Source organism: Zalophus californianus, chromosome 7 (genome assembly GCF_009762305.2).
Source record: "Zalophus californianus isolate mZalCal1 chromosome 7, mZalCal1.pri.v2, whole genome shotgun sequence".
Taxonomy (NCBI): domain Eukaryota; kingdom Metazoa; phylum Chordata; class Mammalia; order Carnivora; family Otariidae; genus Zalophus; species Zalophus californianus.
Window position 1 is genome coordinate 52,259,040 of NC_045601.1, and position 18,126 is coordinate 52,277,165.

The following is an 18,126-nucleotide window of genomic DNA, read 5'->3' on the forward strand; positions in this document are numbered from 1 at the left end:
ACCCAGCAGGAGAAGAGAAATAATAAAGATCAGAGCAGAAATCAATGAAATAGAAACCAAAAGAACAGTAGAACAGATCAATGCAACTAGGAGCTGGTTCTTTGAAAGAATTAACAAGATTGATAAACCCCTGGCCAGACTTATCAAAAAGAAAAGAGAAATGACCCAAATCAACAAAATCATGAATGAAAGAGGAGAGGTCACAACCAACACCAAAGAAATACAAACAATTATAAGAACATATTATGAGCAACTCTATGCCAGCAAATTAGATAACCTGGAAGAAATGGGTGCATTCCTAGAGATGTATCAAGTACCAACATTGAACCAGGAAGAAATAGAAAACCTGAACAGACCTATAACCACTAAGGAAATTGAAGCAGTCATCAAAAATCTCCCAACAAACAAAAGCCCCGGGCCAGATGGCTTCCCTGGGGAATTCTACCAAACATTTAAAGAAGAATTAATACCTATTCTCCTGAAACTGTTCCAAAAAATAGAAATGGAAGGAAAACTTCCAAACTCATTTTATGAGACCACCATTACCTTGATCCCCAAACCAAAGACCCCATCAAAAAGGAGAATTACAGACCAATATCCTCAATGAACATGGATGCAAAAATTCTCACCAAAATACTAGCCAATAGGATCCAACAGTACATTAAAAGGATTATTCACCATGACCAAGTGGGATTTATCCCTGGGCTGCAAGGTTGGTTCAACATCCGCAAATCAATCAACGTGATACAATACATTAACAAAAGAAAGAACAAGAATTGTATGATCCTCTCAATAGATGCAGAGAAAGCATTTGACAAAGTACAGCATCCTTTCTTGATCAAAACTGTTCGGAGTATAGGGATAGAGGGTACATACCTCAATATCATAAAAGCCATCTATGAAAAACCACAGCAAATATCATTCTCAATGGGGAAAAGCTGAGAGCTTTCCCCCTAAGGTCAGAAACGCGGCAGGGATGTCCACTATCACCACTGCTATTCAACATAGTATTAGAAGTCCTAGCCACAGCAATCGGACAACAAAAAGAAATCAAAGGCATCCAAATCGGCAGGGAGGAAGTCAAACTCTCACTCTTTGCAGATGATATGATACTTTATGTGGAAAACCCAAAAGACTCCACCCCAAAACTGCTAGAACTCATACAGGAATTCAGTCAAGTGGCAGGATATAAAATCAATGCACAGAAATCAGTGGCATTCCTATACACCACCACCAAGACAGAAGAGAGACAAATCAAGGAGTCGATCCCATTTACAATTGCACCCAAAACCATAAGATACCTAGGAATAAACCTAACCAAAGAGGCAAAGGATCTGTACTCAGAAAACTATAAAATACTCATGAAAGAAATTGAGGAAGACACAAAGAAATGGAAAAACGTTCCATGATCATGGATTGGAAGAACAAACATTGTGAAGATGTCAATGCTACCTAGAGCAATCTACACATTCAATGCAATCCCCATCAAAATACCATCCACTTTTTCAAAGAAATGGAACAAATAATCCTAAAATTTGTATGGAACCAGAAGAGACCCCGAATAGCCGGAGGAATGTTGAAAAAGATAAGCAAAGCTGGCGGCATCACAATTCCGGACTTCCAGCTCTATTACAAAGCTGTCATCATCAAGACAGTATGGTACTGGCACAAAAACAGACACACAGATCAATGGAACAGAATAGAGAGCCCAGAAATGGACCCTCAACTCTATGGTCAACTCATCTTTGACAAAGCAGGGAAGAATGTCCAATGGAAAAAAGACAGTCTCTTCAACAAATCGTGTTGGGAAAATTGGACAGCCACATGCAGAAGAATGAAACTGGGCCATTTCCTTACACCACACACAAAAATAGACTCAAAATGGTTGAAAGACCTAGATGTGAGACAGGAGTCCATCAAAATCCTAAAGGAGAACACAGGCAGGAACCTCTTCGACCTCAGCCACAGCAACTTCTTCCTAGAAACATCGCCAAAGGCAGGGGAAGCCAGGGCAAAAATGAACTATTGGGATTTCATCAAGATAAAAAGCTTTTGCACAGCAAAAGAAACAGTCCACAAAACCAAAAGACAACCGACAGAATGGGAGAAAATATTTGCAAATGACATATCAGATAAAGGGCTAGTATCCAAAATCTATAAAGAACTTATCAAATTCAACACCCAAAGAACAAATAATCCAATCAAGAAATGGGTAGAAGACATGAGCAGACATTTTTCCAAAGAAGACATCCAAATGGCCAACAGACACATGAAAAAGTGCTCGACATTGCTCAGCATCAGGGAAATCCAAATCAAAACCTCAATGAGATACCACCTCACACCAGTCAGAATGGCTAAAATCATTAAGTCAGGAAATGATAGATATTGGCGGGGGTGCAGAAAAAGGGGAACCCTCCTACACTGTTGGTGGGAATGCAAGCTGGTGCAACCACTCTGGAAAACAGTATGGAGGTTCCTCAAACAGTTGAAAATAGAGCTACCATATGATCCAGCAATTGCACTACTGGGTATTTGCCACAAAGATACAAATGTAGTGATTCAAACAGGCACGTGCACCCCAATGTTTATAGCAGCAATGTCCACAATAGCCAAACTGTGGATAGAGCCAAGATGTCCATCGACAGATGAACGGATAAAGAAGAGGTGGTATATATACACAATGGAATATTATGCAGCCATCAAAAGGAATGAGATCTTGCCATTTGCAACGACGTGGATGGAACTGGAGGGTGTTATGCTGAGTGAAATAAGTCAGTCAGAGAAAGACATGTATCATATGACCTCACTGATATGAGGAATTCTTAATCTCAGGAAACAAACTGAGGGTTGCTGGAGTGGTGGGGGGGTGGGAGGGATGGGGTGGCTGGGTGATAGACATTGGGGAGGATATGTGCTATGGTGAACGTTGTGAATTGTGCAAGACTGTTGAATCACAGATCTGTACCTCTGAAACAAATAATGCAAGATATGTTATGAAAAAAAAGAAGAAGAAGATAGGAGGAGGGGAAGAATGAAGGGGGAGAATCGGAGGAGGAGACGAACCATGAGAGACGATGGACTCTGAGAAACAAACTGAGGGTTCTAGAGGGGAGGGGGGTGGGGGGATGGGTTAGCCTGGTGATGGGTATTAAAGAGGGCACATTCTGCATGGAGCACTGGGTATTATGCACAAACAATGAATCGTGGAACACTACATTAAAAACTAATGATGTAATGTATGGTGATTAACAAAACAATTAAAAATTAAAAAAAAAAAAGGAACAGACTCCTAATTACAGAGAACAAGCAGATGGTTACTAGAAGGGAGGTGGGTGGGTGGGATCGGCTAAATAGGTGATGAGGATTAAGGAGTACACTGGTTGTGATGAGCACCGGGTGATATATGGAAATGCTGAATTACTAAATTGTACACCTGAAACTAGTATAACACTGTACATTAACTGGAATTAAAATAAAACCTTAAAAAAAATTCATATAACAAGAAAACTACAGACCACTATCCCTCATGACTACTGATGCAAAAATCCCAAACAAAATACTAGCAAAGAAAATTCAACAGCACATTAGAAGTATGAAGTAGGATTTACTCCTGGGATGTGAGGATGGTTCAACATCAAATGATCAACACAATACAGAACATTAACAGAATGAAGGAAGGACAAAAGAAAAATTAAAAAAAAAACATGATTATTCAATTGATGCAGAAAAAGCATTTGATAAAATTCAACACCCTTTCATGATTAAAACCACTCAACAAAATAGAATTAGAAGGAAACTATCTGTAATAAAGCCCATATATGAAAAGCCTATAATTAACATCATATTCAGTGAAAGAATGAAAGCTTTTCCTATAAGATCAGGAACAAGACAAAGGTGACTACCCTCAGCACTTCTATTCAACATTGTCCTGGAAGTCCTGGCCAGGACAATCAGGCAAGAAAAAGAAAAGGCATTCAAATTGGAAAGGAAGGAAGAGTCAAATTGTCTGTTTGCAGGGGACATGATCTTATATGCAAAAAACCCTAAAGATCTCTCTCTCTCTCTCTCCCCCCCCCCTCTCTCTCACACACACACACACACACACACACACACACACACCTGTTAGGACTAATTCAGCAAAGTTACAAGATATAAAAATCAGTTGCATTTCTATACACTAAAAATGAACAATCTGAAAAGAAACTTAAGAAAACAATTCCATTTACAATAGCATCAAAAAGAATAAACACTTAGGAATAAGTTTAACCAAGAAGGTGTAAGAGAAATTAAGGAAGACACAAATAAATGGAAAGACATCCATGGTCATGGATTGAAAGACTTCAGGATATTGTTAAGATGTCAATATATCTACAATAATCTACAGATACAATGCAAGCTCTGAAAATGCCCTTTTTTGCAAGAATAGAAAAATCTATCCTAAAATTCATATGGAGTCTCAAAGGACCCCCAAGAGCCAAAGAACAAGGTTGGCTTATTCCAGGAAGATGGCAGAATGAGAGGATCCTGAGCTTACCTCCTCTCACGGACATGCCAAGGCAACAGCTACATATAATGCAACTCACCCTGAAAGTGACCTGAAGAATGGTAGAACACATCTTTCACAATGAAAGACAAAGAAGAACACACACTGAGAAGGGTAGGAGGAGAAGAGACATGGTCAGGAATGAAACCTCCAAGATAGCCACCCATAGCAGGAGGGATATCACAGGTGTAGATGCTCTCCCTGTGGAGCAACGAGACTAAGCCCCACATTGGGCAGCCCAACCCTGAAGACCTACACTGGGAAAACAAGCCTCCATAATGTCTGGTTTTGAAAATCAGTGAGGCTTAACTCCAGGAGACCTGGAGAGCTAGAGGAAACTAAGACTTTGCTCTTGAAGAGGTAGTGGTTTATGACTCTGTCCAAGACCCAGCATAGTAACAGCAGTTTGAAAAGTGCTTGGATTACACGTGAAAGAGATTCATTAACTAATTTTATGGTGTGTGCCAGAGAGGCAGAGATCTGTAGGAGCTTTCTCCAGGAACAGAAATGCAAACAGGCACCAATTTTTCTTGCCTTCCTTCAGCCTAGCTGTCCAGATGCTGGCAAGAGCCAGTTCTATTGTTTTCCATCTACCTTGCAAGTAATGCTCATGTGGCCTTGGTATTTTTTTGAGGACCCACCCCAGCAGGCATCCCTCCAAAAATGGCTCCTGCCCACCATACCTGGCAGGTAGCCTTAGTTGGGACCAGCATCCCCCAAAAGTCACTAGCACTCCACCACACCGAGTGGGCAGCCCTAGCAATACTGGCACCCCTCCAAAGCAAATCTTTCCCTGGGAAAGAGGTGAGCCAGCCTCACCCACCAGCATGCTTGCAATAGTCATGCCAGTCATTGTAGCCAGCCACACCAGGAGCCAGCTCTGCCTACCAGTTTGCCTGCAATAGCCACACTGGTCATTGCAACCAGCCACACCAGGGGGCCAAATCTGTCCACCAGTGCACCTGCAATAGTCATGCCAGTCATCACAACCAGCCACACTGGGAGCCAACCCTGCCCACCAGTGTGTACATAGCAGTTGTGTCATAACAGGAAGGGACATGCAAGCCCACAAAGAGGACACCTCAAGGACACTTGGTTCTGGTGACCAGGGAGAATGGGAGTCCACAAGATGCTGTCTACATAAGCCCACTCCTTTCAAGACCAGTACACGTAGCTGACCTAATACATAGAACCAAATACAGAGAGTCAGAAAAAATGACAACACAGAGGAGTATGTTCCAAATGAAAGAATAAGACAAAAATGTCAGGAAAAAGAAAAAAAAAAAAACAAAGCAAAACAGAAATAAGAAATCTATCTGATGAAGAATTCAAAGTAATGGTCATAAAGATACCAGATTTGAGAAAAGAGTAGACAAACTCAGTGAGAAACTTCAACAAGGAGATAGAAAATATAAAAAAGGACCAATCAGAGCTAAAAAATATAATAACTGAAATGCAAAATACCCTAGAGGAAATTGACAGCAAATTAAAGGATGAAAAAGAACAGTGATCTGGAAGACAGAGTAATGGGAAGTACCCAAGCTGAACAGCAAAAAGAAAAAAGTTCTTAAAAATGCGGCAAGGTTAAGGGGCCTCTGCAACAACATCAAGAATAATGACTTTGCATCATAGGAGTCTCAGAAGGAAATTTCTCAAAAGGAACAGAAAACTTGTTTGAAGAAATAATAGCTGAAAAATTCCCTATCACAGGGCAGGAAGCAGATATTCAGGCCCAAGAATCAAAGAGAGCCCCAAACAAGTTGAACCCAAAGATGTCCATATCAAGAGACACATAATAATTAAAATGTTGAAAGTTAAAGATGGGAGAATCTTAAAAGCAGCAAGAGAAAAGCAAATAGTTATGTATAAGGGATGGGGTGCCTGGGTGGCTCAGTCGTTAAGCGTCTGCCTTTGGCTTGGGTCATGATCCCAGAGTCCTGGGATCGAGCCCCGCATTGGGCTCCCTGCTCAGTGGAAAGCCTGCTTCTCCCTCTCCCACTCCCCCCTGCTTGTGTTCCCTCTCTCATGCTCTCTGTCAAATAAATAAAATCTTCAAAAAAAAATAGTTATGTATAAGGGAAATCCCATAAAGTGATCAGCTGCTTTTTCAGCAGACACTTTGCAGGCCAAAAGAGGTGAGTGGCATGATACATTTAGTGCTAAAAGGAAAAAACCTATAGCCAAGAATACTCTACCTGGCAAGGTTATCATTCAAAATTGGAGATAAAGAGTTTCCCAGACAAAAGTTAGAGGAGTTCATCCCACTAAACATTAGAAGAAATGTTAAAAGGATGCTTTTAAATGGAAAAGAAAAGGCTATAACTAGAAGTTAGAAAATTATGGAAGGAAAAAATTCACTGGTAAAGGCAAACATAAAAAGATATAGATGAGGGGTGCCTGGGTAGTTCCATCGTTAAGCTTCTGCCTTCAGCTCAGGTCATGATCCCAGAGTCCTGGGATGGAGTCCCACATTGAGCTCCCTGCTCAGTGGAGAGCCTGCTTCTCCCTCTCCCATTCCCCCTACTTGGGTTCCCTCTCTAGCTGTCTCTCTCTCTGTCAAATAATAAATAAATCTTTAAAAATATATATATAGATGAATCACTTATTAAACTAGCATGAAAGTGAAAAGACAAAAAGTAGTAGTAAAATCAATTACATTTATAAAAATTAGTTAAGGGATACACAAAATAACAATATGTAAAATATGACATCATATATATAAAACATGCAGGGAGTAAAAATGTAGTGCTTTTAAAATGTGTTTGAACTTCAGCAACCACTAACTTAATATAGACTGCTATATACAAAGGATGTTATATTTGAGCCTCATAATAACCACAAACCAAAAGCCTATGATACACAAATAATAAAGAGAAAGGAATCCAACCACAAGACTAAAGAAAGTCATCAAATCACAAGAGACAAGAACAAAAGAAAAAACAGAACTACAAAAACAATGAGAAAATAATTATTGATAAGTATGTACCTATTGCCATGTTAATTAACTGTAAATGAGCTAAATATTCCAATCAAAAGAATGATTGGATTAAAAAAACAAGATCCATTTATATGCTGCCTACAAGAGACTCATGTGAGATCGAAGGACCCATAAAAATTGAACGTAAAGGGCTAGAGAAAGATATTCCATGTGAAGTGGAAAACAAAAGCAAGGGTAGCAATACTTACATCAAAATAGACTTTAAAACAAAGACTATAACAAAAGACAAAGAAGGGCATTACATAATGAAGGGATCAATCCAACAAGATAAAACAATTAAATATCTATTCAACTGTAACATATCTAAAACAATTGTAAATATCTAAATATTTAGGAGCACATAAATAAAGCAGATATTAACAGATATAAAGAAAGAAATTGACAGCAATACAATAACGGTAGGGGACTTTCATGCTCTACTTATATCAATAGATAGATGATCCAGACAGAAAAGTCAATAAGGAAACCGTGGCTTTGAATGACACAGACCAGAATGACTTCACAGAACATTCTGTGAAGAATGAACAGAACAGAATATACAGAACATTCCATCCAAATACCAAATACACATTCTCTAGGACAGATCACATGGTAGGCCACAAAACAAATCTCAGTAAATTTAACATTAAAATCCCATTAAGCATTTTTTCTGACCATAATATTATGAAACTGAAAAAAAAACTGGAAAACACACATATAAGGGGAGGCTAAACATGCTACTAAACAACCAGTGGATCAGTGAAGAAGTCAAAAGGAAAAAAAATGCCTGGAGACAAATAAAAATGGGAAACAATGGTTCAAAATCTTCAGGATGCACCAAAAACATTTTTTTTTGAAGATTTTATTTATTTATTTGACAGAGAGAGACACAGCAAGAGAGGGAACACAAGCAGGGGGAGTGGGAGAGGGAGACGCAGGCTTCCCGCCAAGCAGGGAGCCCCATGTGGGGCTCGATCTCAGGACCCTGGGATCATGACCTGAGCTGAAGGCAGACACTTAATGACTGAGCCACCCAGGTGCCCCCCAAAAACATTTCTAAGAGGGAAGTTTATAGTAATTCAGGCCTACCTCAAGAAACAAGAAAAACTTCAAATAAACCATCTAACCTCACACCTAAAGGAATCAGAAAAAGAACAGAGCCCAAAGTTAATAGAAGGAAGGAAATAATAAAGATCAGAGTGGAAATAAGTAGAGACTTAAAAAAATAGAAAAGATCAATTAAACTAACAGCTGATTCTTTGAAAAGATAAAATTGATAAACCTTTAGCCAAACTCATCAGTTAAAAAAGAGAGGACTCAAAAATAAAATCAGAAATAAAAAAGAAGTTACAACTGACACCACAGAGATACAAAAGATAATTAGAGACTGGGGCTCCTGGGTGGCTCAGTCGGTTAAGCGGCTACCTTTGGCTCAGGTCATGATCCCGGGGTCCTGGGATCGAGCCCCACATCGGGCTCCTTTCTCAGCAGGGAGTCTGCTTCTCCCTCTCCCTCTGCCTGCCGCTCCCCCCTGCTTGTGCTCTCCCTCTCTCTATTTCTATCAAATAAATAAAATCTTTTAAAAAAAAGATAATTAGAGACTATTATGAAAAACTATATGTCAACAGATTGGACAAACTAATAGAAATGGATAAATTCCTCGAAACACAATATTCCAAGACAGAATCAAGGAGAAATAGATAATTTGAACAGACTGATTACTAGTTACTAGTCAGTAATCAAATAACTCCCAACAAAAAGGAAATCCAGAACCAAATGGCCTCACAGGTGAATTCTACCAAACATTTAAAGATGAGCTAATACCTATCCTCAATCTATTCCAAAAAATACAAGAAGGAATGCTTCAGATTCGTTCTATAAGGCCAGCATAACCTGATACCAAAACCAAAGACACCACAAAAAAAGAAAATTATAGACCAATATATCCCTGATGAACATAGACACAAAAGTTCTCAGCAAAATCTTAGCATTTAAAGGGTCACTTATCACCATCAAGTGTACTTTATCTCAGGGATGCAAGGATATTCAATATCTGCAAATCAACATGATACATCACATTAAGAAAATGAAGGATAAAAAACATTTGACAAAATTCAACATCTGTTCATGATTAAAAACTCTCAACAAAGAGGGTGTAAAGGGAACATACCTCAAGATAATAAAGGCCATATATGACAAAGCCACAGCTAATATACTCAATGGTGAAAAACTGAACATTTTCCTCTAAGATCAGGAACAAGACAAGGATTTTCACTTTCACCACTTTCTTTCAATATAATACTGGAAGTCCTAGCCACAGCAAGCAGACAACAAATAAAAGGCACCCAAATTGGTAAGGAAGAATTAAAACTATCACTATTTGCAGATGACATGATACCATATGTATAAAACCCTAAAGACTTCATCAAAAACCTATTAGAACTAATTAATGAGTTCAGTAAAGCTTCAAGATATAAAATATGCAAAAATCTATTGCATTGCTATGCACTAATAACAAACTAGCAGAAAGAAAATTTAAGAAAATAATCCTATTTACAATTGCATCAAAAAGAATAAAATACCTAGGTGAAAGATACGTGCTTTGAAAACTATAAGACATTGATGAAAAAAACTTCAGACAACACAAATAAATGGAAAGATATACCATGCTCAATGACTGGAAAAATATTAAAATGCCCACACTACCCAAAGTAATCTACTGATTCAGTGCAATTTCTATCAAAATACCATTAGCATTTTCACACAACTAGAAGAAATAATCTTAAAATTGTGTGGAACCACAAAAGATTCCAAATAGCCAAATCAATCTTGAGGAGAACAAAGCTATCACAACCTCAGATTCAAACTATACTATAAAGTAGTCAAAACAGTATGGCACAAAAACAGACACATAGATCAATAGAAAAGAATAGAGAACCCAGAAATAAACCCACACTTATATGGTCAATTAACCTATGACAAAGGAGGCAAGAATATACAATGGGGAAACAACAGTCTCTTCAATAAATGGTGTTGGGAAAACTGGACAGCAACATGCAAAAGAATGAAACTGGATCATTTTCTTACACCATACAGAAAAAATAAACTCAAAATGGATTAAAAACCTAAATGTAAGATCTAAAACCATAAAACTCCTAAAAGAAAATATAGGCAGTGAACTCATGGACATCAGTCTTAGTAATATTTTTTGGATCAGTCTCTTTAGGCAAGAGAAACAAAAGCAAAAATAAACTGCTGGACTGCATCAAACTAAAAAGCTTTTGCACAGTGAAGGCAACCATGAACAAAATGAAAAGGCAGCCTACTTATTGGGGAAGATACTTGCAAATGATAAATCCAAAAAGGAGTTAATATCCAAAATATATAAAGAACTCATTCAACTCAACACCAAAAAAACCCAAAGAATCTAATTTAAAAATGGGCAGAAGACCTGAATAGACATTTTTCCAAAGAATGGGCATACAGACACATGAAAAGATGCTCAACATCACTCATCAGGGAAATGCAAATCAAAACTACAGTGAGAGATCACCTCACACCACTCAGAATGGCTATTATCAAAAGGACAAGAACTAACAAGTGTTGGCAAAGATGGGGAGGAAAGGAAACCCTCCTGCACTGTTGGTGGGAATGTAAATTGGTGCAGCCACTATGGAAAGCAGTATGCAGTTTCCTTAAAAAATTAAAAATAGAAATACCATATAATCAAGTAATTCCACTACTGGGTATTTACTCAAAGAAAAGGAAAACACTAAAAAAAAAAAAAAAAAGAAAGAAAGAAAGAAAAGAAAGAAAAAGAAAGAAAGAAAGAAAAGGAAAACATATGCACCCCTATGTTATTTGCAGCATTTTTCACAATAGCCAAGTTATGGAAGCAACCTAAGCATCCACTGATAGACGAATGGATAAAGAAGATGTGGTATATATACACACACTGGAATATTATGCAGCAATAAAAAAATGAAATCTTGCTATTTGCAACAAGGATGGACCTACAGGGTATTATGCTAAGTGAAATAAATCAGAGAAAGACAAATATTGTATGATTTCACTTATATATGGAATCTTAACAAATGAATAAGCAAACAAAAAAACAGAAGCAGACCAATAAATACAGAGAATAATCTGGTACTTGCCAGAATTGAGAACATGGGGTGATGGGCAAAATAGATGAAAGCAATTAAGAGGAGGGCGCCTGGGTAGCTTGGTTGGTTAAGCATTCCCACTCTCAGTTTCAGCTCAGGTCATGATCTCAGGATTGGGGGATCAAGCCCCATGTCAGGCTCTGTGCTCAGCACAGTCCGCTTGAAATTCTCTTCCTCTCCCTCTCCCTCTCTGCCCCTCCCCCCCCACACACACACTTGTTCTCTAATAAATCTTTTAAAAAGGGGGATTAAGAGGCACAAAGTTATAAAGGAGTCATGGGAATGAAAAGTACAGCATAGGGAATATAGTCAATGTTATAATAACCTTGTATGGTGACAGATAACTACACTTACTTTGGTGAGTATTTTCATAATGTAAATTGTTGAATCATTATGTTGTATACTTGAAACTAATATTGTAGGTCAACTATAGTCCATAAAAAAAAAAAAAAGTTGGAGGTCGCACATGGCCTGATTTCAAAACATATTACAAAGCTACAGTAATCAAAACAGTGTGGTACTGCCATAAAGACGGACATATAGAGCAATGGAATAGAACAGAAAGCCCAGAAATCAACCTTCACACATATAGCCAAACGATGGACAAGGGTACCAGGAATGTTCAATGAGGAAGTGACTGCACTTCAACAAATGATGCTGGGAAAACTAGGTAGCCACATGCAAAAGAATAAAGTTAGACCCTTACCTTACATCATACACAAAAATTAAAATGGATTAAAGACCTAAATGTAAGAATTGAAACTATAATATTCCTAGGAGAAAACGGGAAAAGCCTCAGGACATTGGATTTGTCAATGATTTATTGAATGTAACACCAAAAGCAAAGGTTAAAGAAAAAAAAAAAAAACCTAGACAAACAGAATACATCAAACTTAAAAACTTCTGTGCATCATTGGAGTGCCTGGCTGGCTCAGTTGGCAGAACATGCAACATTTGATCTCGGGGTCATGAGTTTGAGTCCCACGTTGGGCGTAGAGATAAAAAAAAAAAAAAAAGCAAAAAAACTTCTGTTCATTGAAGGGTACAATCAACAGAGTGAAAAGGCAACCTATGGAATGGGAGAAAATATTTACAAATCATATACCTACCTGATAAGGGATTAATACCCTGAATATATAAAGAACTTCTTCAACTCAACAACAACAAAAAACCCAAATAGACCAACTAAAAAATGGTCCAAGGACTTGAATAGACATTAATCCAGGGATGATATACAAACGGTCAACAAATGTATGAAGAGATATTCAACATCACTAATTATTAGAGAAATGCAAATCAAAACCACAATGAGATATCACTTTACACCCCTTATGATGGCTACTATAAAAAAAAATGACAGGTGTTGGCAAAGATGTGAAGAAATTGGAACCTTTGTGCCCCAACCTTTGTTGGTGGTAATGTAAGACAGTGCAGCCTCAATGGAAAGCAGTATAAATATTCCCCCAAAATTAAAAATAGAACTACTATATGATCCAGCAATTCCACTTCTGGATGTATACCCAAAAGAACTGAAAGCAGGATCTCAAAGAGCTATTTATACACCCATGTTCAAAACAGCATGATTCACAATAGCCATGAGGTAGAAGCAACCCAAATGCCCATTGATAGAGGACTGGATAAACAAAATATGGGATCTACATACAAGGAAATATTATCCAGCTTTAAAAAGGAAGAACATCTTGTCACATGCTTCAACATGGACAGACTTGGAGGACATTATGCTAAGTGAAATAAGCCAGTACAAAAAGACAAATACTGTATGATTCCACTTATGTGAGGTATCTGAACTAATCAAATTCACAGAAACAAAGTAGAATGGCGGTTGCTAGGAGCTGGGGTGGGGAGTGGGGAAGAGGAAATGGGTATTTTTTTTTTTTTAACAGATACAGAGTTTTAGTTTTGCAAGATGAAAAAGTTCTAGAGTTCTGTTGCAGAGCAATGTGAATATACCTAACACTACTGAACTGTACACTTAAAAATAGTATGGTCAATTTTATGTTATGTGTTTTTTATCACTTTTTTAAAAAGGCAGGGGCGCCTGGCTGGCTCAGTCAGTAGAACATGCGACTCTTGATCCCAGGGTTGGGAGTTCAAGTCTCATGTTCAATGTAGAGCTCACTTAAAAAATAAAATCTTAAGGAAGGTGGGGTGGGGAGCAGATAGATGGCTCCAAAAGGTCCAGCTTGCCTATGAGTCTGAAGGTGAGGAATTTATATGAAGGAGAACAGGTATACTGGTATTCCACCATGAATTATATTAGTTATAAATACTGAGGGGGCTGTTTTAGGGGAGGAAATAGTTTAATCTTTTTCACTGAAATATATAGCCTGCCATGGATAAAAAAAAAATTAAAAATTGTAAAAACACTTAGATCCTTAAATGGTTTTGAGAGATGAGTCCATCACACTATACGATAAGGGGTGTCCCCAGGGGATTTTGCTGAGTCCTCACCAGAGACAAGCCCCAGACTAGAAGGGCCCTACGAAAGTCTATTTCTTCCTGGAAATTTAGGTATTTTCTAATGGTCTTTGAAAGCCATCCAGTCTGGAATACCTGCATGCCTGCCTTCTTCCCATCAGTCTTGGCATTTTGCAGGGTGAAGAGCCATTAATAACAGCTTTTCTCCAAGCAGAGTAGTACATCTACTTTTATTTCCAAATTCTTCACTTGGTTAATATAGGATAATGGTAATCTCAGTTCCTTTGGTTTTTATCATTTATTCAATGGCCAAACTTACCCTGCAAAGAATGGCAAATAAACTAATCACCATCATAATGTTATTTATTGAGCACCTACTAACCACATCAGACATCGTGCTAGGCAATTTGCCCACTTAATGTTTTTTTTTTTCCCAAACTGAACTATAATAAAATATTCCCATGTTACAGTTGAAGCTAAAGAAATTAAGTTGCTTGCCCAAGGCCGAAGCAGGAGATAGCTAAGATTCAAACTGAGATCTGCCATATACCTAAGCCTAGACCCTTTCTAGGACATTACAGCACCTCCCTAGTCACAGAAAATTACAATTAGGAAGGACGATCTGGTCTGGTCATTTTATTTCAAATGAGAAGAAAGAGGTAAGATACTCCCTTTTCCACCTATTTTACTTATTTAATAAAGAGTAGATTGCCCAAAGTAGTCTTTTCTAAATGTTTCTGCTTACTCTTGCTCTTAATAGAACCAGAAAAATACTAGTACCTAACCAGAAAATTATTATTGGAGGATGTAAGAATTAGTACAGATGTTTATGTAGGAATGTGTTCCTCATAGTGTTGACCACCATTCTTCCTATATACAAAAATCTAATTTCTTCATCACATAGTTCATTTAACTACTGAACTGACAAACACTTAAATTCCAGAATTGTTAAATTGGGATTTTAAGATTAGAACTGAAGTATTGACTAGAGAATAGAAGAAAAAGTCATTTACTTAGAAAAACCATGGATATATTTTCATCTTACATTTCTCGTAGCAGAAAGTACATTTATATTCATTTTTCCATAATACCTAATGAGAAAAAAAATGCTTATGTCTTTTAAAATCCTTGGACTACTCCCTAAAATCAGTACCTGAAAAACTTTCAATATTTGCCAGTACAGAAAAACAAATGTTCGTGTTTGTTACCACTGCTCAAGAATGAAGGAGACTGTTTCTGTTTGCTCAAGAATGAAGGAGACTGTTCCTGTTTCTGTTGTTAAGCTGCGTTGGGTTAGAAAGAAGGAATAGGCAGGGGTTCCAGGAAGGTGTGATGACTCTGAATTCGGTTTAGAAGCTGCTGTGCCACAGGTTTGAATTCTGTTTCCCACTGGAGTTTGTGATAGTTTCTTAGGTCTTGGTCAAAACTGCCATCCAGTGCTAGTTCTTCATCTATATCGGAAAAATTAAAATTACAGCAATTATTCAGAAATGTAATCCTATTGGATAAAGTTTAATTTTTGTTGGCATAAGTTAAACTTATCCTGGGTCATCTCTGATTCCGGTATGACACAGATACGATTTGGGGGTTAAAATGTTGCTTTATAGAAGGAGTTCTTTACTCTCTTTGGCGCTTTAGACTACACTTAAACATTCATAATCTCAATAAAAAAGGACAATAATCTTCTCAAAAGAAAAAAATCCTAGATGAAACCGAGCTCTTATTTCAACTAATCCCTAAGTGTTTCTGTGTAAGTGCACATCCAAAAGTCAGATCACAATTTCTAAGAGACAAAATATTAATAGTTACTTCCTTATCCGCACATTAGAAAAGTTAATTACTTTAGCGATTGACAGATATAAAAGAAGTCAGGAGATCTTTTGGGAAAGTAGCACAGTTGAATTTGGCACTGTAAACTTGACTTGAAAATCAATTTTGCTGGCTTCAAAGTAGCCCCAACATGCTGCTTGGAAAAGGCAATCCCCCGTGCTCTTGCCACTAACAGTGAATAGTATGAGACTTTGAGAATCCCAAGGAGTATTAGAATACCAGTGACTCTATGTATAATGCAAAAAACACTAGTTAAAAAAAAGGGGGGCAAAATTACAACCTTAGCTTGCTTCTTAGTCCAAGGGCACCCTGAGTTCTGCAAACACCGTATGTCCAACCCAAATAGGAAGATAAATGGCCACAAAGGTCTCTGTGCCAAACTGCCACAGCATTTTTACTTGTTTATATTGGGCTTCACGCCCCATGTGAAGGACTTCAGGAAAAGGCACCCTCCTGCCACTCAGAAGATCGGCTCTACCACTTCCAAGGTCTGTGGCCGAGGCCGACTTTCCAAGTGGGAACCACGAAGCCCAAAAGTGACCACAAATATGGCTCCTTACATAACGAGCAAACTCCCCACCCCCATGGGGCCAATTAAAATCCCATTATAAAATGCTTTATTACTGTCTACATCAAATTTTCTACGCTGAATATTTTCCTTGCCCCTGTGTACTTTGGCACTGCTGGTGTTAGTGACAGCACTCAGAACAAGATAAGGGGGCCTGGAATCCCCCGTTTGTCCCCTCCCCTCCCCCAAGTGAGAGGACAGCTATGTAGTGCTGAGAGAAGGTCTGCACAGACACAAACACTCCAGCAAGGTGCTCCACGGAGGCCCAGCAAGCAAAGCTGGATCTCCCCAGCCATACGCTAACCAGGCCTCGACAGGAGGATGCAGGTGGCATTTGGTGCCTTCAAAGCCCTTCCCACTGGGCTACCTGCAGACAAGAGGAGCCTGAGACACACAGCACTTTCGGATTTCTCGATCATCTTCTGGCTCACTCTTTTCCCGGTTTTCTGAGCACAGACTTCTATGAGACAATGAATTCTCCTATTCAAGAGGCTTGGCAGTTCCTTCCTCTGCCCGGGGCTTTGGTTAGATTTAGTAGGTTTAGCAAATCTCAATTTGGCTGTTTTGGGGCTTTTTTCAATCTAAGGTCAAGACTGTATTACTTTTCTTGAGGTTTGGCCTCGAATTAGTTAATCCACACTCGGACCCTATTAATTTGTAAATCGGGTTAGACAAGATAACACAAGTGGCCAAATAGCTACAGGTAAGGGAAAAGCAGTCTGCAGTTTGAACGTAAATAGGCAAATACCTAAGAAAGTATTACGTTTTGGAACTTGACTGCCAAGAATGGCAGAGGTGAATTGAGATCTGTGATTTTCAACCTCTTGACTGTGACCTAAAAAATACATGCCATGACTGTACATTGTTACTTACAAACTTATGTACAAATAACAACTGTTTCACAATAGAATACTTCACTTTACTACATGTGATATATTCTGGTATTTTCTTTCTTTGCTACCTCATTTTTTTAAAGATGCTGGACACAGCGTGAAGAGCACTGATTTAGATAACCCATCATTCTTAAGCTTTCTTCATGCACAGCATACTTCTAATACTAAAATTTAAAGCAAGGTATTAGAAAGGTATAGAAAGGGGTAAAGAACTCAAAACAGATTTCTCAGTCATCATTATATCACAATCTCTATTATAGCTTAAGTATCCTGTGGCATCAATAAAAGCTTCCCCTACTCACTACACTATCTTGCAGCTTGCGGTCAGCACCAGGTAGCTATTGAGGGTTTAATTATTGCCCTATTATAAGGCACAGTCTTCACTGTCCGTGCTGTTTGGAATGGGCTTATTAATGTGCCTTTTTTTTTTTCATTTAAGTAATCTCTACACCCAGTGTGGGGCTCGAACTCACAACCCTGAGATCAAGAGTTGGATGCTCCACCGACTAAGCCAGCCAGGCGCCCCTCTAATGTGATCTTTTAACTTGAACATCGGGCTCCACTCTACCCCCTTGTCTCATAATCAAGGGGCTAAGTTGCATATACCTTACAATGAACAAAAGACAACCGATGTACTTTACATTCATAATAATAAACTGCACACTCTGATCACCAGTTGCCAGCCCCCACAAGAGCAGCTCAGGGTAGAC

At 38.4% G+C, this 18,126-nt stretch overlaps 1 protein-coding gene across 2 annotated transcripts in view; it reads right to left on the minus strand.

Annotated features, from left to right (window-relative positions):
* Positions 1-12,699: 12,699 nt before the first annotated feature.
* The window catches only part of ARMC2 (armadillo repeat containing 2), a 107,529-nt gene continuing 102,102 nt past the window's right edge, over positions 12,700-18,126 (minus strand). Inside the window, exons 18-20 of one of the 2 annotated variants that reach the window (XR_003521484.1) lie at positions 15,334-15,576; positions 14,261-14,445; positions 12,700-12,755 (exon numbers count right to left, since the gene is read on the minus strand). Coding sequence is in view for 1 of the 2 variants with exons in the window: in XM_027602554.1 (XP_027458355.1) it covers positions 15,419-15,576 (158 nt within the window). In the remaining variant the exon portion in view is untranslated. Of the gene's footprint in view, positions 12,756-14,260; positions 14,446-15,086; positions 15,577-18,126 lie in introns of those variants that run through there. The other variant, XM_027602554.1, reaches the window with a different exon arrangement.